Source organism: Lynx canadensis, chromosome C2, assembly GCF_007474595.2.
Source record: "Lynx canadensis isolate LIC74 chromosome C2, mLynCan4.pri.v2, whole genome shotgun sequence".
Lineage (NCBI taxonomy): Eukaryota > Metazoa > Chordata > Mammalia > Carnivora > Felidae > Lynx > Lynx canadensis.
Window position 1 is genome coordinate 45,432,141 of NC_044311.2, and position 25,178 is coordinate 45,457,318.

Consider the following 25,178-nt stretch of genomic DNA (forward strand, 5'->3'; position numbering starts at 1 on the left):
GTTTCTGGTCAGAGCTGTTTCCCACGTGTTACAGAAACTCCTTCACTCTTATGCTAGGTTTGCAAAGTGTGGCAAAGTGCCAATTGGTGGCCTGTGGCAGGAAAGTTAGTGGCACAGGGATGAGCGTTAAAACAAAACATATAGGGGCCTGGGTGGCTCGGTCGGTTAAGCGTCCAACTGGCTCAGGTCATGATCTCACTGTTCATGGGTTCAAGCCCCACATCAGCTCCCTGCTGTCAGCGCAGAGCCTGCTTGGGATCCTCTATCCTCCTCTCTCTCTGCCTCTCCCCCCTCATGCTCGCTCGCTCTCTCTCTCAAAAATAAATAAACATTAAAAATATTTTTTAAAATATTTATTTAAATATGTATTAGAAACAAAATCATACGTCAAGTCTGTGGCTTGTATTACCGCTGCAGAAAAGGTTACATTTAAAATTTTAAAGTGAGTTGATTTAAAGAAAAATATTAATCAAGTAATAGAGTGTGGAGCAGGTGTGGATATATGACAAAGCTGTGAATTACCTACTCAAATGACTGAAATGTGAGAAACACTGTTTTAACTCTTGTAGTTGATCATAAGGATATAGTGACATAGCAGAAAAAAGCTTTGTAATAATAAACAAAGCAGTAAAATTACTATTGTGGTGTTTGTGCCCCCATTCCTTGAAACTTGTCCTCCGTGTACCCCTCCATTTTTCTCCAAACTAAGTCTTGGCATATTATTGGGCTAGGATGGGTACAAAGTGCTCGACCACGGACATTAAGTGACCATGCGTGGTTGAAAAAGGAGAAAAATATGTAAAACGAAATCTGTAAGTCCCTTATTTGTAGCTTAGTTTCCCTATTTAGTATACATATCAAATTCTAAGGGGACTTTCTAGATTATCTGGGACCAAGTGATTAGGAATTTTGTAACAATAACAAATCCCATCTCTGTCCAGGGTATATTCAAAGTATGGCCTTTCACAATCATACGGTGGAACTCTTTGCATCCATTAAATATAATGAAGGACATACATTCACTGACTGTATGTACAGATATTTGTGTTAAATGAGAAAAGCAGATTTCAGAAGAGTAGAATAGAACATATTTATATAAGAAAGAAAAAGAGAAGGGAGCATTTCTGAAAGGATTGACCCCTGGGTGATGGGACTGGGTTCATTTCTTTTACTTTTAGCTTATCTGTCACTTCTCATTTTTCTATGATAGGCCTAGATTTCAAACTCAAGGAATAATAAGCAAACTTTTAAACACGCCTGTATGCAAAATGTACTTAATTCTGCTGTGGTCAAACTCTGCTTTTCTGATGACATCAGACTCATGACTTTGTAGGCGTAACGACATATGGATTTCATGAATAAGGCATTGTGGCTGGAGCCAACAGTAGTGGGAAAGACTAGCAAAGCTCTGGATATAAAAGGATCTTATAAAGCGTGGAGTCCTGTGCACACGAAAGGGATTTTGAGCTGAACTGGGAGAGTGAAGGACAGGCAGGTACTGAGCAGCAGGGCCCTCATTCAGTGCTGGTGATTGGGAGAGGTTGGGGACGTTTTCACCATCATATTGGATTACATCCTAGCTAATTTCATGGCCACTCCAGAGAAGTGTCGCTTTTCACAGAACCTGCCTCGCCTTCCCTGGGTTTTAGGATGAAGATCTCTGTGAAAATATCACAGGAGCATCTTTGATTTGTGGTTTGGGGTGGGTATATTTGCTTTCTCACCCGCTCTCCTGTTTATTTTTGCAGAATCACATCTTACTTAATTCTCTGGTTATGTTTTCCAACAGCACATTCTACTTTCTGGTTGTCAGAGGTTGTCAATCCTTTGAGTTGGAAATCTTCTTGAGAAGAGTTTCCTGAGGAGGGGGCCCCCTTTTTTCCCCAGTGATTTTTTTTTTAATCTTTAAGCAATAGGTAGAAAATATGCATTCATTTGCATAAATGAAGGATTGGGAAGATACCCATCAGTGGCTGACAGTATTGATTTCTGAGAAGGAAGCCGGAAGCTGGGTGGGGATAAAGGGGACTCTCCCTTTATCTTGTTATATTTCAAGTATTGTTTTTCAAAAAATTATTTGCATATTACTTGTATGACCTGTCCTCTATATGCATAAAAATGTATAAAATATAATATGACACAAGTACAGTAGACTTAGATATTTACATTTAGACTCTGAAAGTCTCTCGGTGTACATTTATGTGGGGGGTGGGAGATGTGCAGGAATAAGTAAAGGAAAAAGTTAGCTCAGGTTTTCATTGCCTTAATAATAACCCTAAAAAACAGTCAAAATATTGACACTCTGGCTGTGTGGTTGAGAATCAAAACACACTCACCTGTGAAAGCCTGTCATCCTCTGAGGTGTCCTTACCCCACCACAAATAACCAACGTCACTGCGGGTCAGGACCCCGTGCAATATTTCTTGAGACTTTCCTTTCTGACAGCCATTGAAGACATTCGGACTTGCTCTTCCAGTTAAAATCATGTTCAAAACTGCCTAGTTGGCACATTTTACAAATATTTATATTTTAGGTAGCAATGACAAAAGGCCTTAATTTCTTTTTTTTTTTTAATAACCACTGCAAAGTCACCAGTTTTACTTAAAAGAATGGAAATCACCTAATACATAATTCAGGAAAAACATGTCGTAAACATTTGGTAGGGTTAAAACAGAAGTTTGTTGACTTTGTTTCTGGAGCCATACACAATAACTCCCCACGGGCCCCACTTAGATCTGACTGCCCTTCCTCCCTTTACATTTCTTATAAACTCTGGTTTCCATACTTGTGATTTAAGAAGCAATAAGCGAAGATGTTTTTATAGTACTTTTCTTTCTTTTTAAATTTTTTTTTTTCAACGTTTATTTATTTTTGGGACAGAGAGAGACAGAGCATGAACGGGGGAGGGGCAGAGAGAGAGGGAGACACAGAATCGGAAACAGGCTCCAGGCTCTGAGCCATCAGCCCAGAGCCCGACGCGGGGCTCGAACTCACGGACCGCGAGATGGTGACCTGGCTGAAGTCGGACGCTTAACCGACTGCGCCACCCAGGCGCCCCTATAGTACTTTTCTTTCCATGATTAGGGATTCCTGGTAGGTCCTGTCAAGATATTTCCTAACAGGTCTGTAAAACGTCAGGAATGTGGGGCTCTCAGAGGTAAAATAGAAATTGGAACATAGACTCTGAGAGCAAACTCACATTAGCATCTTCTTAGTCTTTCAAAGATAATCCAATCACTCTTCACTTGGGGAGCGAATATGCTTAATTGAAGAAAAAAAAAAGCCTAATTCAGATTCTATAATAGAAAGACAAAGCCTCTCAACCTACCTGCCTGCATAGGAAGCCCCCAGCATGTGGTTGTAACAGATGAGTGCTGGAAGCATCTAGATCCTTCTGAAGCCTGTAGGATGCAAGATGCCATCAGCCTTCAGTCAGAGACAGTGACTGCACCAGGAACCCACGGCCTCTCCTTCTTCCACCTCCCAACATTAGGTTTGCCTAGTCACTGTCCCTCCCATGTGCCTTGCACCTTTGCGTCTCTCACCGGAAAAGCTTCTAATACCCAGGCTGCAGAGGTGATGGGAAAAGCTATGGGTGAAGTTGGGGGATGCTGACAGGTGTTGAGGCAGAAGGGTGAAGTGACAGATCTCACACGTTAGGATCCCTGTGTGGGTGCTGGGCTCAGTGGAGAAACTGTTTGCTCTGAGTGACAAGGGACCCTTGGCTTAGGGTAGTGGCACAGAGAGTCCTGGCTCAAGACAGAGTTGAACAGACTGTTCAAGTGGAAAATACTAGTTTGGGGGGTAAGCCCATTTGTTGACTGCAGAAGGGCTGCCTCTACTATTTCACCAGGGACCGGGGCTTGGGGTCCCACCCCAGGCGATAGAAAGTCCAGGCAGGATGTGGCTCCTGCTCTCGCTTAGGGAGAGGTGCTGAGTTCTGGTATATGAGTTGTAAAGTGTTCTTGAAGGAACCTGTTCACAGGACTGAAGTCATGCCTTTCTTTTATTAAAAAAAATTTTTTTTTTTAATTTTAAGTTTGTTTGTTTATTTTGAGAGAAAAAGAGAAAGAGAGCCTGCAGGAGGGGCAGAGAGAGAGGGAGAAAGAGAGAATCCCAAGCAGAATTCACGCTGTCAGCGCAGGGCCTGATGCAGGGCTCAGGCTCATGAACCGTCGTCAGATTATGACCTGAGCTGAAACCAGGAGTCAGACGCGAGCCACCCAGGCCCTCTGGAGTCATGCCCTTCCTGAGTAAGAACTATAAGCTTGGGTCCAGCATGGTGAGTGCCTTGGTGGCATCAGATGTAATTCAGGGCAGTGTTGCCTTAAGTGTGGCATGATTTTAGGTGGTGTAGATATGAGCATTTAAAAAACCATATGGTGGGGGCATCTGGGTGGCTCGGTCGGTTAAGCATTGACTTGGGCCTAGGTATGATCTCGCAACTCATGAGTTCGAGCCCCGCGTGGGGATTGGTGCTGACAGCTCAGAGCCTGGAGCCTGCTTCCGGATTCTGTGTCTCCCTCTCTCTCTGCCCCTCCCCTGCTCATGCTTTGTCTCTCTCTGTCTGTCAAAAATAAATAAATGTTATAAAAAAAATTTTTTTTTAAAAACCGTGTGGTGGATGTGCTTAATACATTCTTCTTTGGCACAACAACACGATTTGAAAGATATTAATGTTTAGGAAGAAGTTAATATTTAAATTTGTGTTGATTTAAAGAAAACTGTTAAGCAGCTAATAATACAGACGACAAAAATGTGATGATGCTATGCAAAAGACAAGTGTTAGGAGATTTTTGCTTCAGGGCTTGTAACTCTTCCTTTCTAGAGACTCTGTATCTCTCTGTGATTCTCTGAAAGGTTATTTTCCTTTCAGAGCCCAAAAGAAAGTCTACTTCTTCTAAGAAGCCTTCCTTGATTAGTCTATCAACTGGTGACCCTTCCTCCTCTGGAATCTTCCAGACTCCTCGTCTTTACACCTCATTAAGTACCCCCTGTGACATACCCAGTATCTCTACGTATAACTCCTATCTTTCCCAGATTGGACCCTGAAGGAGGTCAGGCCATCTCTTCTTTTATTTGTATTTCCCATTGTGCCAAGAAAGGGGCTTTGCATATCATAGAGGCAAAATAAATACCTGTGGGCATATTTTATTGTGCATATAAATAATAAAATACTTTTATTATGAAAGTTATACAAATAAATTTTGGTACTATCTGTCAATATTTATAACCACAAGTAGAAGAAAGCCACCACTGTACAAGAAAAGCAGATTCAAACCTTTCTGACGACATCCACCCACCCATTAATATGGCCAAACCGACTACAGAAAAGGATGAATCAACAGAAGAGCAGCCACTGGGAAAAACTACTCAGGTTTCCAACAGGGCATGAAAATATTTTGCGATTTAAGAGTACGCTGCGTATGTGATCACAGAGCTATAGGAAATACTTGTGCAAATGTTTGTTGAATTTACCTTTCAAATGTTCTGGAGAAGATCAGGCTGTAAAGAAACAAGATGACACCATGGCCTCCTTCCTCTTTGAACTGTTTGGGGGGGACGAAACAAAAGCATGTTTGCCTAAAAGCAATGCAGCTATGTATATCTCCAGGCATGAATTCGAGGATTTATAGCCCAAGATTTTTTTTTTTTTTTTTTTTCCGGCTGATAGGACAGCTTCCCTAGGCCATCTTCACTCTCGAATGCATTTGTCTTGCTTGTTCAAGGTCTGCCCTTGGTGCTGTCATTCTCTTGCTTTTCGACCTATTTTTCTTTCCTCCACTTCTATCACATGATTGTCTTCAAATCATGGCTAAGATGTAGTGTATCTTTCCTCTCCATTTTTCCAGCATCCATCCCAGCCCAGACCCTTGGTGTGCTCTTGGCTGGCCCCCTTCCCAGCCTCTCCTTGGTTGGGACATCTCTCCCTCCTCATTGATTTCTAGAAATACCTTTGGACTTACACAGATCTAGGTTCAAAACCAGTTCTACCATTACTCCTAGTTTACTAACTTGTTTGAGTTTCAATCACCGCATCTGCAATTGCGGATAAATTGCAGCTTTGTTGCAAAAGTTAAATGACAATAATGCACAGTACCTACCTTAGTTCTTGGAACATGCTAGAACCACAACAAAATTATTATCTGGCCCTCTTTAAGGCACTTCTCCCCTCTCTCTTTTCTTGGGAAGGCTATTTTTCTGCTCAAGAGTTTCCAAAGGTGCCCTGTGATTTCCAGGATCAAATCCAAATTGCCCAACTAACATTCAGGTAGCAGGTCTTAGCTTTGTGTGAATATTCTGCCTGCTGAAAAGAAGCTCCTTGGCTGGCTTTCAAGGTTCCCAGGGTTAAAGCATCTCCTTTAAAGGCCTTGTATTGGGAAGGCTTCTGCTAAAATGCAGGTGCTTTCCCTTTTATGGATTAACCTGTCCCCATCACTCTCTGTGACCTGGCAGGGGCAGGACCCTCAGGCAGGAACAAATTCCGGTGCCACAGGCATCAGACAGGAACCCAAGTGGGTGTGCTACAGAGTGTCAGAGAAATGAGGAGAGTGGGTCCAGAGGCACATTGGGGACCCTGGTGTATTCGTTTCCTGTTGCTGCCGTAACAAATTACCACAAACTTGGTGGCATAAGACAACATGAATTCTTTGTCTTCCACTTTTGGAGGTTTGAGGTCCCAACACGGATGCCACTTCATGAGTCTGATTCAAACTGCTGGCAGGCTTATGTTTCTTCTGCAGGCTTTGTGGGGAAGACTTTTCACTTCCTCTTCCAGCTTTTAGAAGCCATCCTTATCCTTGGCTCATGACCCCAAATTGTGACCCTACAGGTGATCCCTCTTCTCTCTCTGCTTCCCTCGTCACACCACTTTCTCTCTCCCGTCATCCACTTTTCCTGACAAGACTCTTATTATTAATTGCCCACCCCCCCCCGCAGGAAAATTCAAGATAATCTCCCTATTTCAAGGTCTTTGACTTAATCACATCTTCAAAGTCCTTTCACCAGGTAGGAAGCATCATTCAGCTTATCACAACTTGTCCAATAGAAATCACTGCCCCCACGTCAGCTAACTGAGAACGTGCCAGCATATAGGCCCAGTGCGGCCAGGTTTTCTGATTCTTTTGGGAAAAAGCTAAAAATCCAGGTTTTTATGTGGAATCTTCTGGTTGTTTTTGAAGAGTGGCTGGGTCAAATGTTTAAAAATACAACACTGGGTGGACTAATGCTGCAGATCACATATGATAGGTGTATCAGGGCTACTGTAACAAGTTACCAGAAACTTGAATTGCTTGAAACAATAGAAATGTATTCTGTCACGTTTCTAGAGGCCAGATGTCTGAAATCAAGGTGTGGGAGCATGGCCGTGCTTTCCCTGAAGGCGGAAGGGAAGGAGTCTTTCTTGCATCTTCTAGCTTCTAGTGGCTGCTGGCAATCCTTGGAGTGCTTTGACTTGTAGGACACATCCCATCATGGAAGCTCTGCCTCCATGATCACATGGTGTTTTCCCCACATGACTGTCTGCGTCCAAGTGTCCTTCTTCTTGTAAAGGTACCAGTCACTGGATTGGGCCGGCCCTAATCCAGCGTGACTTTTCCTTGACTTGATTACCTTTGCAAAGACCTCTTTTCCAAATAACATCATATGCACAGGCATGGGGACATATCTTTTGGGGGGATGAAATTCAACCCATAAACTTAGGTCTACTGTCCACATGTAGCCCTCAGACCTCTGTCTTGGGATTTCTGTCTTAAGATGGGACACAGGAATGGGACCTCAAAATGGGTGCATTTTGAGAGTGAGTGGGGTTTGGTAAAGGTTCGGTGAAGCACATCATAATGTGCGGGCCCTGGTCAGGAGTGCCCTTGAGAGGAGTATCAAGTGCCCTTGATGGAACCTGCCATCAAGTGCCCCCGTCACTGAGGAAACGGTGCCAGCGCTTCCTCAGAGTGGCTATGGCAATAGTCACCATGGGTCTGTTTGACCCGGGCAGCTCTCATGTCAGGCTCACCCACACCGTACAGTCGATCTCTGCATAAGGCCTTTGTTACTTATTCCAGCTTGACTCTTAGCCTTTGATAGAACAAGCCTGTGTAGAGTTTCAGCTCTGATCCTCTGATTCTCAACTCTGGCGACACTAAGGAATCCCTTGCAGATGTGGGGACCTTCCTTTTGAATCAGACTGCCCCAGGTCTGAGTTGAGGAGATGGAAGACAGAAAGGAAAGGGTTTGCCTCTGTGCTGGAAGGCTCATTACTTACATGGTCCTCTCTATCTGTGTGACTCCATTCAATATCTGCCCACAACAGAGTCCCTAAGCAGGCTTCTAACTTAATATTTCATGCTAGGTCTTTAAAATCCATTATACAGGTTTATTGTAAATTTATATTATATATAATTTATATTAATTATACATTTATATTAAAAATATAAATATATATTATAAAATAACCATAAATTTAGTACCGTAAATAATAGAAATTTTGAAACGAATGTAACACTGCATGTTAACTATACTGGAATTAAAACTTCATAAAAGTTAAAAAAAAAAGCACAAAAAAGAATGCAAATTTATTATCTTACAGTTCTGGAGATCACAAGTCCAAAATGGCTCCTACTGAGCCCAAATGGAGCAGTCAGCAGGCCTGCTAGAGGCTCTGTTTCCTTGCCTGTTATAGCTTCTAGTGGCCGTGTCCCCCCTGTTTCCATCTTCAAAGCCAGCAGCAGCAGGCAACACTGTCCTCACATCGTACACTCTGACTTTCTCTTCTGTCTTCCTCTTAAGGACCCTTGTGACTACATTGGGCCCATCTGAGTAACCTGGAATACTCGCCCTATTTTAAAGCATTTTGTAATGCACCCAGAGTTGTTGAATCACTCTGTTGTGCACCTGAAATTAATATAACATTGTAGGTCACCTATACTTAAATCTCACAAATTTTGAAAATTAAAAAAAAAAGTCAACTGAGTTAGCAACCTTAATTCCCCTTTGCTATAAAGCATAAAATTCACAGGTTCCACAAGGTAGGGTATGGACATCCTTGTGGGGCAGTTGGGGGTGGGGGGCTTTCCTCTGCCTACCACACAGACATATGAGATGGTGGGGGAGGTAGTCCTGGGGTGACTAGTTTAACCAAGAATGTATGGCCAATGTGTGGCTGAGAACTCATGCCCAAGTTTTCTACCTCTATAGCCTTTGGAAGGAATGGAGCAGTGAGGTTCATGGACCCCATTTCCCCCTTCTATATAATCCACCGTTGTATGGCTTCATGGTTACCCTGCTAACTGTCTTCTTCTTTTACCCTGTAGGGTTCTAATTCTTTAGAAATCAGCTTTCATTCCTTTCTCTGCAAAGGCATCTTAAAAAAGCACCTTAGATATTCCACCGACACTGTCCCCACATGGGAGGTTGGGAAGAATTATTGCCAGGAGGACATTGTGTGGAAGGTGCTGATAGAAGAGGTAAAACAGGGCCACCTTTTTCAGACTAGAAGTCGTTTCCTTGGAGCCAATGTGAGTGGTCATTTTGGCAATTTAGACTAGGGCCTCAGTTGTCTAGCATTTTTGTGTTTCATCCATTAGATGAGGCAAGACTGCTTTGACGTATTCTCTTCCCACAAAAGAAATCTTGGCATATGCCCTCTATAGTATTATTCTCTGGGTTTGATTAGCCAAGGACAAAGAGGCAATTGTGAATGGCCTGTGTGTGATCTGGCCTCTTTTTAGGCTGTGGGGAGGGAGAGGCGGGCTTTTCTTTCTCTCATTCGGCCCTTTCTTAGCTCTCAAAATGACCTGGTTTTCTTAATAAGCATCATTAGAAGTACACTTTGTAAAAGAAAGAAGATTTCCTGTAAGATCAGTTCAACATAAAGGGATTATCTCAACACTTAAACACTTACACATTGTAAATGATCATAGATGAATTTCTCAGTGGCTTCTTTCTCTAAAAGTTCAAACAGCTGGAGCTATAAATCAAGAATAGAAGATAAAAATGAAAAGGAAGATGAAAGCTACATCTATAAGATGTCAACTTACTGTTATTTCCTCAAGGGAGCTTTTTGTTTCATTGCAAAATCACTTTGCTGAAACCTGACAGATTGTCTTACACAAGGCCATGTGAAACATACATGGTGAAAGTGGATGGCTACTGGCCTCCCTTTTAAGTCCTTAGTTTTAAACCAACGTGATATCTTGAGCAGTAAAGCCATAAACATATTTTTTCTTAATAGGTAAAATTCAGCAATGTTGAAGACAGTGGATATGGAAATGCATTTTGTGATGATTTCGGGTCTGGGATATTCTTGATCCTGGTGCATTCTGGAAGGAAAAATTCACAGCAGGCACTTCCAACCCTTGGTTCTTACCTCTTTGGAAGATGCCTTTGGCCACATCTGACCCTTCTAGGAGCATCGATGGGGCTCTGCCTTCATTTCCATGTTGAGTCTAGAATACTCTCAGGTTTCATTGGCCCTTTATCTGGCAGGACGGGCAGGGGTGCACTCACCCGCTCGGTGAAATCATCGCCCGAGTAGTCAGGACTGGAGGTGACATAAGTGTGCTCAGTGACAAGACAGACGGTGGCCTTCTCAGCTGCTCCTGCCGCCCACAGGATGCCAGCCAGTGCCGCAGCCAGGGCCTGCTCTTGCTCCTGTTTGCTGACTGCACACAAACTGCAATATGGGAGGTTGGGTATGAGAACACTGGCATGGACAGTCACCTAGCTGAATGTGAGGTGCCTCCACTTTTAAGTCCCCTGCTGCATACCAGATGGGTCTTTTCGCTTCCTTCATCAACCCACCCCGTGAGATGGTCGCAGAGGGCCTTGTCTACACTCTGTCACTGGCAGTGGCATCCTCACAGCAGCGTACTATTTCTCTTGGTGATCTTAGCCAGTCCCACCCTGTGAGTTACCCCCTCCCCCCCGGAGTCCCCACCGCTGTCCTCTCGCCGAACTCCAGCAGAGACTGATCCAAACGTTTTAACCCAGGAACACAGACCCTTTGCAAGTGCAGCCCCGTCCAGTGTTATCTCCCAGGTTTCCATTCTGCAAACCTGCTGCCCCGCATGGACCAGTCCCCTGAACGTATTTTCTGTATCACCCCTCCATGCCTTTTCTCATGCCCTTGTCTGCCTTTAATGTGCTCGCCGTGTCTGTGCTCCCCCATCATGTCTGTCCCACGCGGCACTGGAGGCCCGCTTCATGGTGCCCATCCTGACTTGTATAGCAGGCACACTCACTGTCCCCAGCATTGCTCTAAGCACTTCATACCTGTCCCCTCATCTAATCCTCACAACAACCCTGTGAAGTAGATACTACTATTACTGCCGATTCAGAGGTGAAGAAAGGAAGAGAGGTTGAGGAATTGGTCCCCAATCGTTTCAAGTTGTTCACCTTGAAAGTGGTAGAGTGGTGATTTTACACCAGGCAGGCTGGTTCCTGACTCCCTGCCCTCAAGCATTATACTCTCTGGAGCGATCCTGGGCTGTCAGGATTTCCCAGGGAATGGGAGCCAATCTTTATGCGGTAGACCTTTGCTCTGCTTGTTTTCTAAATATTTAACACTGACAACTGTTGTCCCTATGGAGAAGCACGTGATGGGGTTTATTAACGGACGCAGCGATGATTTCTATAATCCCGCTACCTCCGTGGCAACACAGAAATGAGAAACAAGGAGTGCTCCATAGTCTAAAAGCCTAATCTGAGGAGGTGGATGGGAATAAAACGAAATACTCTGAGAGTGAAGAAGAAGGAGACAGAACTTGGGACCGAGAAGGTTCTGGAAGGTTTCATGGAGCGGGTCAAAGCCAGTGCCCGGCTGAGGTGGGAAGTACAAAGGCCCCCACTTCGTTCTTTGAAAATGGGGCCACTGAGGCTTTAGAGCTCTCATGGGATCAGACTGAGGCTGGGTGTCACTGGAGACCACATTCTTCCTCAGCTTCTCCTTCCCTCTCCTTTTCCTTCACTCTTCCAGGTTTCTCCTGAGGCCCAAAGGGGAGCAAATCTTGCCAGCCCAAGATGCCACTTTGGCATGTGGACTATTTTAAACTGGTTATTTTTAAAAAATTACAGACTCAAGAGAAGGTCCGAAAACTCAATAGAAGTTGCCCTTTTGTAAAAGACGTTATAGGAGAAATCTCCGTTTGTAAGGGGATGTCCTCATGGGAAGAGGGGGATGGCTCTAAATCTCTAGAAACTCTTATCAGTGGAGAAGGCACAGACTTAATGTGCAAAACAACCCTATGCTTGTTCACTGCGCTTTCCCCTGTAATCTCCCATAACTGACTCCCCACCCCCAACATCTTCTTTTGTCTTTAGCTAAAGATGGTATTTAACGTGATGCCTTTGGCTATTGGGGGAATTACAGAGATTTCCTAGGTCTCTCCCATGTATACAAGAGGTATACATGTTATTTTTTTTTTAATTTTTTTAATGTTTATTTTTGAGAGAGAGAAAGAGAGAGAGAGAGAGACAGAGCGTGAGTGGGGCAGGAGCAGAGTGAGAGGGAGACACAGAACCCAAAGGAGGGTCCAGGCTCTGAGCTGTCAGCACAGAGCCCAACGCGGGGCTCTAAGCCACGAACTGTGAGATCATGACCTGAGCCGAAGTCGGACACTTAACCAACTGAGCCACCTGGGCGCCCCGAGGTATACATGTTATTAAGCTCGTGTTTGTTTTCCTCCTATTAATCTGTCTTCTGTAAAGTTAATTATTAGACTAGCCAAAGAAGCTAGAGGGGTAAAAAAAAAAAAATGTTTTTTTTTTTTTTTCTCTCCAACAGGGCCTTCCCTTCATAAATCACTTGCATAAAGAATTCTCATCTCTGGCTCTGCTTTTCAGGAAACTGGCAATTCATGACCTTAGAATAAATTATACATTTAGTTCCTGTTTTGAGTGATAACTTACCCTGCTGAGGGCAGATATATACCTTTACTTATTTATATTTTTTCTAATATCAAGCATAGAGCTTTGCCCATGATAGGGACTTGACTTCTAAGTAAAGTAATCTGAACCGATTTTCTTGAATAGGCAACTACCAAACACAGTACTTTGTTAGCCTAGTTAAATAGGAGAATTATCAGGGCTTTATCGGGGCTTTTAAAAATCACCCCTTTTGTTCCTCCTTGAAATTGTCAGTTTGGGGCTTCCCATCAAATATTTTCAAGTAAGCCCACCTGAGACCAGGGGCATCATTTTAGCTGACAGGAAGGTCTGCAGTGGAGCACTAAAACTGTCAACGTTATTCCTGCAACCAAACATTGACAGTGACTCCAGGAAAGTCCTCCGCAATCACAAAATCCCGTCCGTCTGGGAGAACGAGAGCCGTTTTCGTCTCGTGAGGCAAGTCTACTTCCTGAGGTCACCCAGGGGATTTTCCATAATGACCGTTTGGCACATAACAGTTCTTGTGACATGAGGAATGTGTCTGAGAAGTGCTTCTAGGCCTCTTACCTGTGAAAGTTACAGTCCTTTCCCTTCCTGGTAAACAACAAGTCTTTGATGATGAATCCTTGAACTGCCATCTGAATGCTTCGGGCACCTCCCTGAAACGGGGAAGATAAATAGTGAGGTGTGTGAGGCTGGGGGCAGGCTGTACAACCGTAATGGAACCTCTTGGGGCCAATATGACAAAGAAGAACTCTGGGAAATGGATGTGACCTATTCTCTGCTGACCTGTCCCTCCTGGTATATACAGCATCCCCTTAGCTTAGTGAAGGGACACTGTACTCCATACGTGGGTTGTGGTCAGATGCCATGGCTGGGCCGGAATCTTCACTGACCAGCTTCAATAGACCAGCACCTGGGGACGTCTGTCCTCTTCCACCCTACCTTCGCTATGCTCCTGCTTCATAGCAAACTTTTGGATTTGTAGGATGTACAGAACTTGTTGGCTGGTCTTTGAAATCTCTGTGTGACTAGTAATTAATGACCTGAATTACTGAGATTTTAAACAAGCCAGAAAGAAGCTCCTGGATCTCCTCCTGCCTTCTAAATCCTCAGGGATACTTAGAACTTGGAGAGAAGAGCCAGGAAACCTCGAATTTGGGAGGGCAGGGTGTGCGACAGCAGGGAAGGAGTGTGAGACTTTGCTATAATCCTGACAGTAAATTGTAATTTTAAATAGTCTCGTATCATTTAAGGCTAAATGTTAAATTATATTAAATATGCTTTGACAAATGACTGTAATGAAAACATACATTCATATGGATAAAGATGGAAGGAAACATGGCTAGGGAATACGGGATTAGGATTTTTTTTTAAAATTTTTACTTACTATTACCTTTCCCACTTCCAAAGTGAAAGCCAGGTCAGAAAAAGGATCATGGAACCTGAAATAGGCCTTTTTCCAGTCATAGCTGAAGACATGGATAGTATTTCCAAAGAGGCTCTGCTGTAACTTCTGAGAAGAGGGGAAAGAAATGATTCAAACAAAGATGATTCTTCTTAGACACATTCTTCATCTAACAGCCTTAAGTAAGGTGGTGGGATTGTGGAGGTGGGCCTGTCCCCTCCCTACATCCTGGTTTACATTTTACCCTACTCCTCTATTTGTAATTGTAAAGTCTTGTGTGAAAGGTTCACACCAGGTTCCCTTAGACTATTGTATCCCGAAGGCTCAGTGTGTTAACCTTGTGCCCTGTTGTCCCCATCTGATTTTTTCCCTTGTGTCTGTCTCCCCTTCCATCGCCAGCCATCTCTCCTTTATGCTTTGCAGTCCGGCCTGGGCCACTGCTCTGCCCCTCTGCCTCCTGTCACTGACGATCCATGTCATGGGCATCCGGGATACCCATCTGCAGCCATGACTCTGCAGTGCTCGCCTCCCCCAGCTTTGAGTCCTTCTCTCTTGCTCGAGGAAAGAGAAACACACAGGACTCTGTTTCTAGCTTGAGTACAATATTGATTTAAATGATACTAAACAGGGGCACCTGGGTGGCTCAGTCAGTTAGCTGTCCGACTTCGGCCCATGTCATGATCTCACAGTTCATGGGTTCAAGCCCTGCATCGGGCTCTGTGCTGATGGCTCAGAGCCTGCAGCCTGCTTCGGATTGTGTGTCTCCCTCTCTCTCTGCCCCTCCCCTGCTCACGCTCTGTCTCTCTCTCTCCTTAAAAAATAAACGTTAGGGGCGCCTGGGTGGCGCAGTCGGTTAAGCGTCCGACTTCAGCCAGGTCACGATCTTGCGGTCCGGGAGTTTGAGCCCCGCGTCAGGCTCTGGGCTGATGGCTCAGAGCCTGGAGCCTGTTTCCGATTCTGTGTCTCCCTCTCTCTCTGCCCCTCCCCCGTTCATGCTCTGTCTCTCTCTGTCCCAAAAATAAATAAAAAACGTTGAAAAAAAAAAAAAGATTTTTTTTAAATGATACTAAACAATCATTCTCTGTCCTCTTGCCCCCCAATTTTTAAGGTTTTGCTGGATATCCTATAGCACGTTGAGATTGGAGAGGGTCTTCTAAGGCTTCCCAGAAAAAACAAGCCTTTATAAATCAAATACGTGAAGAAAGGGGAATCCATCCACAATCAGGGGCATAGTAATTGCTTAGCATGTGCTTGGTCCTACCTATATGGGGTATAGATATGTAAAAAGTCTAATACCCCGCAACTGTGTACAAGATAGAATGTGTGAAGTTCCAAAGTAAAAAGTACCTTGAGAGAACAGAGGGAGGAGAATTTCTGACTAAAGAGCTCAGGAATGCTTCATGGAAGAGCTACACTTGAACTAGCCTGGCCAATGGCATCTAGCATTTATTGAGTGTTTTCTATGTACCACACACTGGTCTAAGTGCTTTACATTCATTATGTTAATTTAAGTATTTGAGGTAGGTACTCTTATTATCCTCCTTCCACAGGGAAGTACCCAGTGGTAGAAACTGCTGGAATTTGCATCCAAATTCCAACACTACTTCTCTGCTTCCCCAGCTTTAAGTATGCGGCATCCTTGGGGTGTCTGGGTGGCTCAGTTGGTTAAGTGTCTGAATTCTGCTCAGGTCATGATCTTACAGGCTCAAATCATGATTTCACAGTTTGTGAGTTCAAGCCCCGTGTCAGGCTCTCTGCTGTCAGCACAGAGCCCACTTCAGATCCTCTTTCTCCCCCCTCCCCCTCCCCTGCTCCCACACACTCTCTCTCTCTTTCTCTCTCTCCCAAAAATACATAAGCATTTAAAAACAAGTATGTGTCATCCTGTAATTGCTGTCCTTTTTGTGGGCCAATCATTATTTAATTAATATTTTTCATTAGCTTGAGCTACTCTTTTATAAATTAAAAAATGCTTATTTAATAGGGACACTTCTTGTCACATCTTTAAGTGGGAATCAAAATCACTTATTTAAAAAAAATAAATCACCATATTTAAAAAAAATAATGGAAATAAAACAATGTTATTGACTTATGCTAGAAACTATCGCCTATGAAAGCTTTGCCTGAGCTCACATTCTATTTAATTAAGAAAGGAAGTAGGAAGTGTTAAAGAGGTGTGAACGTGTGCACCACTTACAGAGTCTTTCTTCAGGGCCTACCAGCATGAAGAAGGGCTCAGTGAAGAAGGTGACTCAGTCTATTTAATGTCACTTAATAACGTATCCCTAAAAGCAGCCATGCTCTAGCAGAGGCACACATCCCACACTCTGGGACAGAACACATAATGACCTATTTCCTATAATGGAGGGGAGGCTGGACAGAGAAGACCTGCAAACACAGACACACACACACACACACACACACACACACACACACACGCATGAACGCACACACACAGAGAGCACCCAGAGTGTCCAAGGACAGGGGGTGGTTCAAAGGAACGAGGAGACTCTGGCAAAAAGGAAGGGTCAGCCCAATTTATCCAGAGCCTAATGGTTTCTAATAAGGACAGATGCAGGAGAGTGAGCATCTAGAAAGTTCTCCCCTTGTCAGACCAGGATCTGGTTCTGTGGCTGGAGTTTATTTCCTGGCCACCTCTGCTCCCCCCTTGAAAGAAAAGATTGTCTCTACAAAGAAAGAGAGGCAGGTGCATTTCAGTGTGAGCCCAGAAGTGCACTTGAAGACAAATGGTTTGTCCGGTGGCTCAGGGCAACAGCAAGAGAAGGAGAGGGAGTAGAAGGGCGTAGAGTCGGCTCCCGGAAGACACAGACTCGATGTGTATCATGGCCAACGAGCCACCAACCCAGGCCATCCCCAGCAGAGGACTGAAAGTGACATCAAGGCTGCACAGCACAGAAGAAAGACCGAGCACTCCCCACTCCTGTGTTGAGAAGCCCAGTTCTGCTCCTCACTGACCGCATGAACTTGGACTGATTGCCCATCCTCTGTAAGACTTTATTTGCTTATCCTGAAATGGGGTCAACCCTTGCTCGGCCCACATCACGGCTATTATTGAATGGGAAGACATATGGAAAAGGGCTTTGGGAACCGTTAAGTGCTGATTAAATGCAAGGTGTTCTCCCTTTATGAACACACAACCTGTCTGCCCTGGAATGCTGTAGGGAACAGAGCCCCACCACAGATGAAAAAAGACCAGAGCCTGGCAGGAGGAGGGGAGGGGAAGCCGTATATAAATGTGAGAGATTAAAACTGTTGAGACTAAGAAGGCTTAGAATTCAAATTCAATGAAAACAACTCTGCCAGCCAAACCAAGCTCCTGTTTTGGTTGCTGGATGTCACTTCCGACTTAGGGAGTGTCACCATCCAGATGCACCTGTGTCCGACTTAGAACAGAGAGGCGGCAGGCCTCTCAGGCCAGACCCACTGGCCAGTGTGACAATAAAGGTGACTCATCTTACCTATGTAACATTTACTTTCGTATCAAATATAATTTATAACGAGATTAGCCTGGCTTATATTCAGTAATATGTATATGTCATTGTGCTGCCTGGTAACTGGACACAAATGGTAAATGGTCCTAATAAATGACTGAAATGATCATTATTATTTAACACAAGCACGGTTTGTAGTTTTTCTCTTTTCACTTTGTTAGTTTTCCAGGATTTGTAATGAATAACTCTTTCCTGATTGCTATGATGATGATAATGATGATCATTATCTCGCATGCCCACACATACACACACACACACTCATGCACTCACACACACACATGCACATGCTCACACACACGCACGCACACATACACACACACACTCACACACACATACACCCCCGAAGACAGAGGTCCTGGATCATTCTTCCTGATGTGTTTAATTTCCTTGCCTTGACTGCCTTTTTTCTGGTCCCTGGGCTTAGATTTTCCCTGTGACAACCTTGCCCATCCTGTCCTCTCCCACCTCTGCACCTGTCCGCACCCCCAACCTGAGATAGAATAATTTTCTGAAGCTTCTTCTCTACATCATTTCTTTCCTTAGAAATTACTGGCTCATCATGGAATCAGACTTTCAAGTTAGCAAAACCTAAGAAACGTTTCTCTCCTAGCCTGTCAAATAGAGTGGTTAGATTCTTGGCTTGATCACGTTCACCATGGATTCCTCAGTGTCTGGTACAGTGCCGGGTGCACAACAGGCTGGCCAGAAGTAGTTGCTGAATTTTAAAACAATCTAACTCAGCCCTTTCATTTTACAATGAAACGCTTTGGGACACAGAGCGGTTACGTGTATGTAAATGGCAGCTCCAGCACCCAAATGCAAGCCTTTTGACTTGTATGGTAAGAGTCCCAGCAGGAAACAGATGGCACGCTCAAGTCAGGATAATTAACTTGAGGAAAGTTTAAAACAGGGACTATTTACAAAGATATGGACTGCATGTGGGGAAACAACAGTGGCCAGCGCAGGGTCCCACAGCTAGCAACAGTATCTCCCGTAGACCTGGAGGGGCTAGGAGGGAGGAGGGGGGACCTGAAGCAGAAAGGACAGAGTCCTGGGGAAAGAGCTTCCAGAAGAGGAGAGGGATTCTGCCAGCTGTGCACAGCCTGTCTTCTTTCCCTTTCCTCCCTCCAGGCCCCCTCTAAGGCTCCCGTTGTTCAAACTCAATAGGAAGCCGGAGGAGGAGGGAGCCCTAGTGATGGAGTCCCTACAGGTCAGTCTTGGCAGAAAGCAGGTTGGGGAAGGGTGGAGTGCCTCTGAAGGAGCATCTGGATGATACCCATTGCCCTGCACTGAGATGTGGCTCTAGGGGATTGTCCAGAGCAGTGAATTAATTAAGCAAACATCTCCTGAGGTCTGACTGTTGGCCAGGCCTTCGGCTGGGGCACCAGGCTGTGCTTCAGGCTTCCAAAAAGCCACCCCACTACCTATCATCCTCCATTGGAGCTTCATTCCTCTGGGGCTCCGCCAGAATATTTTGATCTCCCGGCATTGCATTGTTTAATACCATCCTGCTGGTATGGTATTGCAAAGACACCAGGGGTTTGTTTATTGACTGCGGATAAAAGAGGCTAAGGGATTGTGTTCCAGGCTGGGTTCTGGAGAAGGGCCTGGTTGGGCAGGAGGGTGGGAAACTGCCCTGGAGGGAAGGCAGACAGTTTGGGGTAAGGACGGGGAGGTGCTGGGGGAAGAGCAGAGGGGAGGAGGATGCTTACCTTCTCCACAACCTTACCTGGGCCGGGAGCCTTGGCCGGCATTCGCACATGGTAAGATGTTAGGCTGGGGGAAGGCAGAAGGCTGCAGTGTCAGAAACGGGGCAACAAAGGGTGAGAAATAAAAGAGCTGGGGAGGGAGAAGGTTCGTAGGGTGCTCCACCCACCCCCTCCTTTCTCAGCAGAATCCCAGCAAGGAGTGAGTGTGCTCAAGTCAGGAAATCCCATGCATCCCTACCCTCAACAGGGAGGGAAAGGAGAATGGCAGAATGACAACAAAAGGCATTCTCAAGTGAGTATTAGGATTCAGTAGCTCTGATAATTTGCCAGGCAGCTGCACGGCTGAAACGTCCTCGATTAGAATTGGTCAGGCTTCCAAATCGCCCCCCTGGAATCCACGTGTTCAGAATCCCAAGGCTCAGCATCTCGAAATCCCAGGGTGTGTTTAATTAATGCTACTGCTATTTAAAGGACACACTATCATCTGGCCCACATAATGGGAATAAATTCAAAATTTTTTTTTTTTTTAAGAAGAAAATCGATTATCTCCACTTCTGGGACTTCCTTAACACTCCATCGACTCGGGTTCAGGCTACAGTGGTCTGATTCTTTTGTCCCCCAGGCTCTTCCAGAGGGAGAGAATTACCTTGGAAAAGTTATGGGGGAGGTCTGCAATCACACCACGTTTGTGTTGGTAGAGAAGTCTCAGACCGAGACTCTCTTGCTTCCACAGTATAAAGAGAAACCAGAAGATTTTGGAAACATCTGCGAATGCTTTTTTTTTTTTTTTCCTGTTTTTAAAATTTCTATGTGAGTTTTTAAAAATAGATTGCACATTCACATGGTTCAAAATCCAGAGAGTACAAAAAGGTATGCTGAGGGAAAACTCCCTCCCACCGTGTCTCCTGCCCTACTCTTTCCTGGCACTGTTACATTATCTGAAGCCTTCTAGAATTTCTGTAAGCTATATGGGCAAATGCCAATATGCCATCATAGTTTTGTCTTGTATTCATAGACAAGGTGGCCTACTGTCCCACTGTGTATAAATTCTAAAATGACCGTAGAAATTCATTACAGAGCCAGTAATACATTTTTATTACAGATTGCTTGTTAAAAACATTATCTCATCCATTAAAATACAGGTAGTCACTCTAACGTCTGGTGCTATAGTCCACTCTAGGCAGAATCACCACTGAGGCTGGAGACTCTAACAGGATGACGTATTCATTACCTGTCTTCATTCCCTGAAACGTGAGCCATTCACTACATACATGAGACACAAGTTAAGGCCCTATCCAGGGGCTGTGAGGTCAATGACCCGATGCAGCATCTCATGAGAGGCCTGCTGACCTATCTTCCTGTGACATCTGGCATTTGAGCAAAAGAGGGAAGGTGGATTGAGGCAGAGAGATTTGTGATGAGAAAGAACAGTGGGCCCCTAAGTACATTTATACTGCAAATATGACAGGAAAGAGAGTCGCCCTATGAAGCCTGTGAGGAAATGCACGATAAAAAAGAACGCAGGACCCTGTATTGGATGATGTCCCATCTGAGGACCTTAAGGGAAGGCTATATTCAGCGTTGGAAACACTACAGCCAGAGCCAACTTAAAAAGCAGACGGAGGGGCGCCTGGGTGGCTCAGTCGGTAGAGCATCCGACTTCGACTCAGGTCATGATCTCGCGGTCTGTGAGTTTGAGCCCCGCATCGGGTTCTGTGCTGACAGCTCGGAGTCTGGAGGCTGCTTTGGATTCTGTGTCTCCCTCTCTCTTTCTGCCCCTCCCCCGCTCATGTTCTGTCTCTCTGTCAAAAATAAATAAACATTAAAAAAAAAAAAAAAAAGCAGACGGAGACCGTGTGGTTTCCCCAGAAGGGGTTCTAGTCCCCGCTCATCCCTCTCAGGGACTCTGTGTGCAGTGCACAGACTGTGGAACTGGATGTACAGGACGGGCCTAACTGTAGGACAAGTGTTGTTGGTCCTCACCCATGTGACCAAGCTAGTCTTCGGTGGTTTCTGCAAGGTTGCCCCGGTGTAGGGTGGCATGTCCTCAGGAAGGAAGTGCTTCTTCCAATTCTTGTTCTTAGGGTCCCCAGGAAAAGTCTCTGCCTGAGGCTCCAGAATGTAGTGTGGAGTTTGAAGGGACAGGGTAAATGTGGGAAAACAGTCCTGAGAAGCCGTGAGTTTCACTATGATTGAAAGAGTTATCTTGGGTGCAATCTAACTGAAGGAATCTCTCACCCTAGCTGGTACTGTTCCCCTGGCTTGTTACGTGCCTTAGCTTCCCCAGTGCCCAATCACGCCTCTTTGACCTTGACAGCTGGGCCTTCGGACATTTGCCAAGGCATTGCCTCCAGCCTTGTCCTGTTTGATCCAATGAGATGCTGCTAGTTTGCCTCCTAGCTGGGTCTGTGCCTCGGCTGGTGGGGGTCTTTGCTCTGACTCATCAGGTTTGGAACTAAGCAAATGGTCCCTGGGATCGGTAGCTTCCAGATCCTTAGGTTCTTTTCAAACCTGGATGTTATTCGGCAGCCCCAGAAAACATTTCTTTCCTGAGATCAGCTCCTTGCCCAGGCCCAGGCCCGGCACAGGGCTTCACCTCCCTCCCTCCTGCCCATGCACAGACAGGGTCCTGCCTTACACAGCTGCATGGCTTTATGCATGGTTGTTTATACCACTCGTCACCTGCCCTCCCCCACACTATAGAGTGACTTATTTGAAATTAACTCCCTCACTACCTCAAATTTAATTGTCACACAAAGGAAGTGAATAGAGAGACTCTCAGAGTTGGGGAGGAAAAGACTGTAACATCACCAGTGTCCTTGAAAAACACCATAAATAAGTCATTTTAATTATATTCTCCCTTTACCAATAACAACCGTGTGTAGTCTTATCTTCAATAATACTGTCACATGACAGGAGATAAGATTCCCCAGCCTTGTTGTTGGGGGAAGATTACGTTTCCTTTCATGTTTAATTGACAAGCTATACTTACCGTGGCCATTGCCAGGGAGATAGGAGAGCCGGCTGATTTTGAAGAGATGATAGAGGGTTTGGGGATAGAACAAAGGCTACTGGATGGCAAATGTCCTTGTCCCCTGGGCTGAGGTATCCCTGTTGCATTTTCAGTTTCATCAGCTGATACGTGGTTGCCGTCATGATTCTGTATAAAATGCCACCACCAAAAAACAAAGCAAACAGAGCTGGTGACGACCTGTTTTCCCTCTCTTCTCTCTTTTTCTCTGAAAAATCAGTGTTCAGAAAATATTGTGTCCCTTTGAAAGACATCTGAAAATGGTGATAAATAGCAATAAAAGAGGAAGGAAAATCCCAGTGTCTGTGTCAAAGGGGTTTCTCACAAGTTTTATGTGGCTGGGAGAGGTTAAATGTAACTATGGAAACATAATTAATGCTATCAAGACCTTGACTTGAAATTATGTTTAGAGAAAAATGTAAATGTCACTGTCTCTTATTTCGAGAAGACAACATTTTATAAACATTGAATCTTTCCAGTCTACACGCGATGTTTCTCATTGTGTTTTTAACTGGCCGATAAAGGAAGTCAGGCTACCTCCTGTTAATTCTCTCAGATTCCTGCTCCCTAAGAAGTGAGTATAATCTTTTTTTTTTTTTTCTTTAAAAAAATCCATCCCCTCCCTTTAAGGAAAAAAAAATCTACTTTTTCTTTTCTTGACTGATTCTTATGGCATTTAAATATGTTAGAATCAACCCTTCTTCCAGTTTACTTAACTTCTATACTAATGTCATGAAACAAATCTGCCCTGTTGGTAGCTAAAACATGAAGGAAACTGCCTTCTTAGTTTTCTGGATTCCTAGAGGCAAAGATGCTCTCTTATCTCAGAAACACAGCATCCCAATGGCAGACGACTATTGGGATATGATGCATTTTGTAAATCAAACAGAAAATCTTTACATTTGTGGCAATGGGTTTCCCTCACCCTGTATAAAGCGTAACTTGACATTTATAATTTTTTTTCCCTTCAAAGATTGTTTTATCTTTTGAATATTCTATTCTCCCAAATGGTAGCTATTTCCATTTAATGCTTCCAGGACTAAAATGGAAGCATTATCTCCCTGATTCTAATTTAGACTATGGTTAAGAAAGTTTTAGCACAAATAAGGCTTTTGATTACAGGTCACTTGTAGGAAGATGCTTTAGCGTTACCGTTAAAATATTAACAATTCAGTTGTTTGATCTTATCATATATTAGTGATGCGAAAATCACCCTAATATTTTGTGCCGTGTTTGTTCAGAGACTGAATTAATATCTGAAATACCAAGTTCATTACCTTCTAACCTTTTCAGGTTACATGAGATATCTTTCATCTTATAATGTATAACAGATTTTAAAATACCTTGTAACACCTGAATTCGGTCACCTTTCCCTTATTTGAAAATGATGAAGGAAAACAGTTTTTCAGAAGCGGAATAAAGATGATGGCTACTTTCAAAATCACTTTTCTTCGCGAACACTGAAGCGTTTGGCTATCAGAACCTAGTGTTATTTCACAAGTTTAAGAACTCTAGATTCTAGTATTACTTTTTTCTAAAATAATAACCATATGGTGCTCTTAGTGATGAAAAGTACTCTTAAAAGTAGGAAGGGATTTTCATGAAAAAAGAAAGCATGAGAAAAGATTTCAAAGGGCTTTCTAGTTTTATGTGTTCACACATTAAATGCTGGGTGCCTGAGTGACATTCTGTGCGTAAAATAAATGCAGATTATGCTGTTAATGTGATTGTTTGAAGAAGCAACGAGAGGAAAACACACTGGCTTTGAGAAAAGTAATTACCTGAGGAGTTGCATTATTGGTTCCCAACCTGTAAATGAAAGAGAAAACATCAAGGAAATTACTCACTCTTACTCAACCCACAAACCTCCTCAAACCCAACCTTGCTAGGGCAGTGTCTCTCTACAAATGGTTATACCCGAAGCATCTTAAATGTAAACCCATAATGGAGACTTCTCATGTAGCACAACATAAAAGCTGATTGCTTGCTTACACACCAGAAATCCCTCTGGTTCTAGAGAAACGAGAAAACAAGAACATCTTACCCTCGGTAACTAAAGATCTCCCGCCATTTGTCAAGAAATGAAATTTTCCTAGTTATCTCCTCTAAATCCAGCTCCCGGGAGCTTTGTTCCTGGTCCGAGACTTGCATAGTCCCTTGGGTAATGCGGGGAACTGAAGAAGGGAGTTGTTTCCTTGGGAGAGAGAGGTCTGGCAGAGGGGACGAAAGACGCTGGCTCTGCGGACGGCGAGCTGAAAAGCTCTGCCTCTTCGGACCATCGAGGTCACACCACACGGATGCTGCTCTGGGCTCTCTGTAAGCCCCTGCCATCAGATCACGATTAAACTTTCATTCGAGGTGGAATACTTTGTGTATTGTTCTCTGTACAGATGCTATGAACGTTTAACCTGAGACACACGCTTATAAACCAAAGGATTGCAATTACTTTTTCTGTATCAAAGCAATTGGGATAATTTAGTTGATGAAGGATACCATCCTGGTGAAATGTGATAGTACTTTGTGCTGTCGTGCTTCTGTGGAAGTGTTTGTGGTACAGAAATACTTAGCCAAGGGCTGGGTAAGAGCCGTTCTGCTGATTATCTAAAAACCATATTAACTACTGTTGGATAATATGC

General features: G+C 44.1%; 1 protein-coding gene across 1 annotated transcript in view; it reads right to left on the minus strand.

The window, feature by feature from the left end:
* MINDY4B (MINDY family member 4B) overlaps positions 1 to 24,693 on the minus strand; it is a 36,350-nt gene extending 11,657 nt beyond the window's left edge. Inside the window, exons 1-10 of the mRNA XM_030328709.1 lie at positions 24,587 to 24,693; positions 24,324 to 24,351; positions 22,504 to 22,671; positions 14,279 to 14,398; positions 13,450 to 13,541; positions 10,504 to 10,669; positions 9,899 to 9,964; positions 5,479 to 5,549; positions 3,329 to 3,401; positions 2,337 to 2,498 (exon numbers count right to left, since the gene is read on the minus strand). Coding sequence (XP_030184569.1) covers positions 2,337 to 2,498; positions 3,329 to 3,401; positions 5,479 to 5,549; positions 9,899 to 9,964; positions 10,504 to 10,669; positions 13,450 to 13,541; positions 14,279 to 14,398; positions 22,504 to 22,671; positions 24,324 to 24,351; positions 24,587 to 24,693 — 1,053 coding nt within the window. The remainder of the gene's footprint in view (positions 1 to 2,336; positions 2,499 to 3,328; positions 3,402 to 5,478; positions 5,550 to 9,898; positions 9,965 to 10,503; positions 10,670 to 13,449; positions 13,542 to 14,278; positions 14,399 to 22,503; positions 22,672 to 24,323; positions 24,352 to 24,586) is intronic.
* Between the last annotated feature and the right edge of the window lie 485 nt (positions 24,694 to 25,178).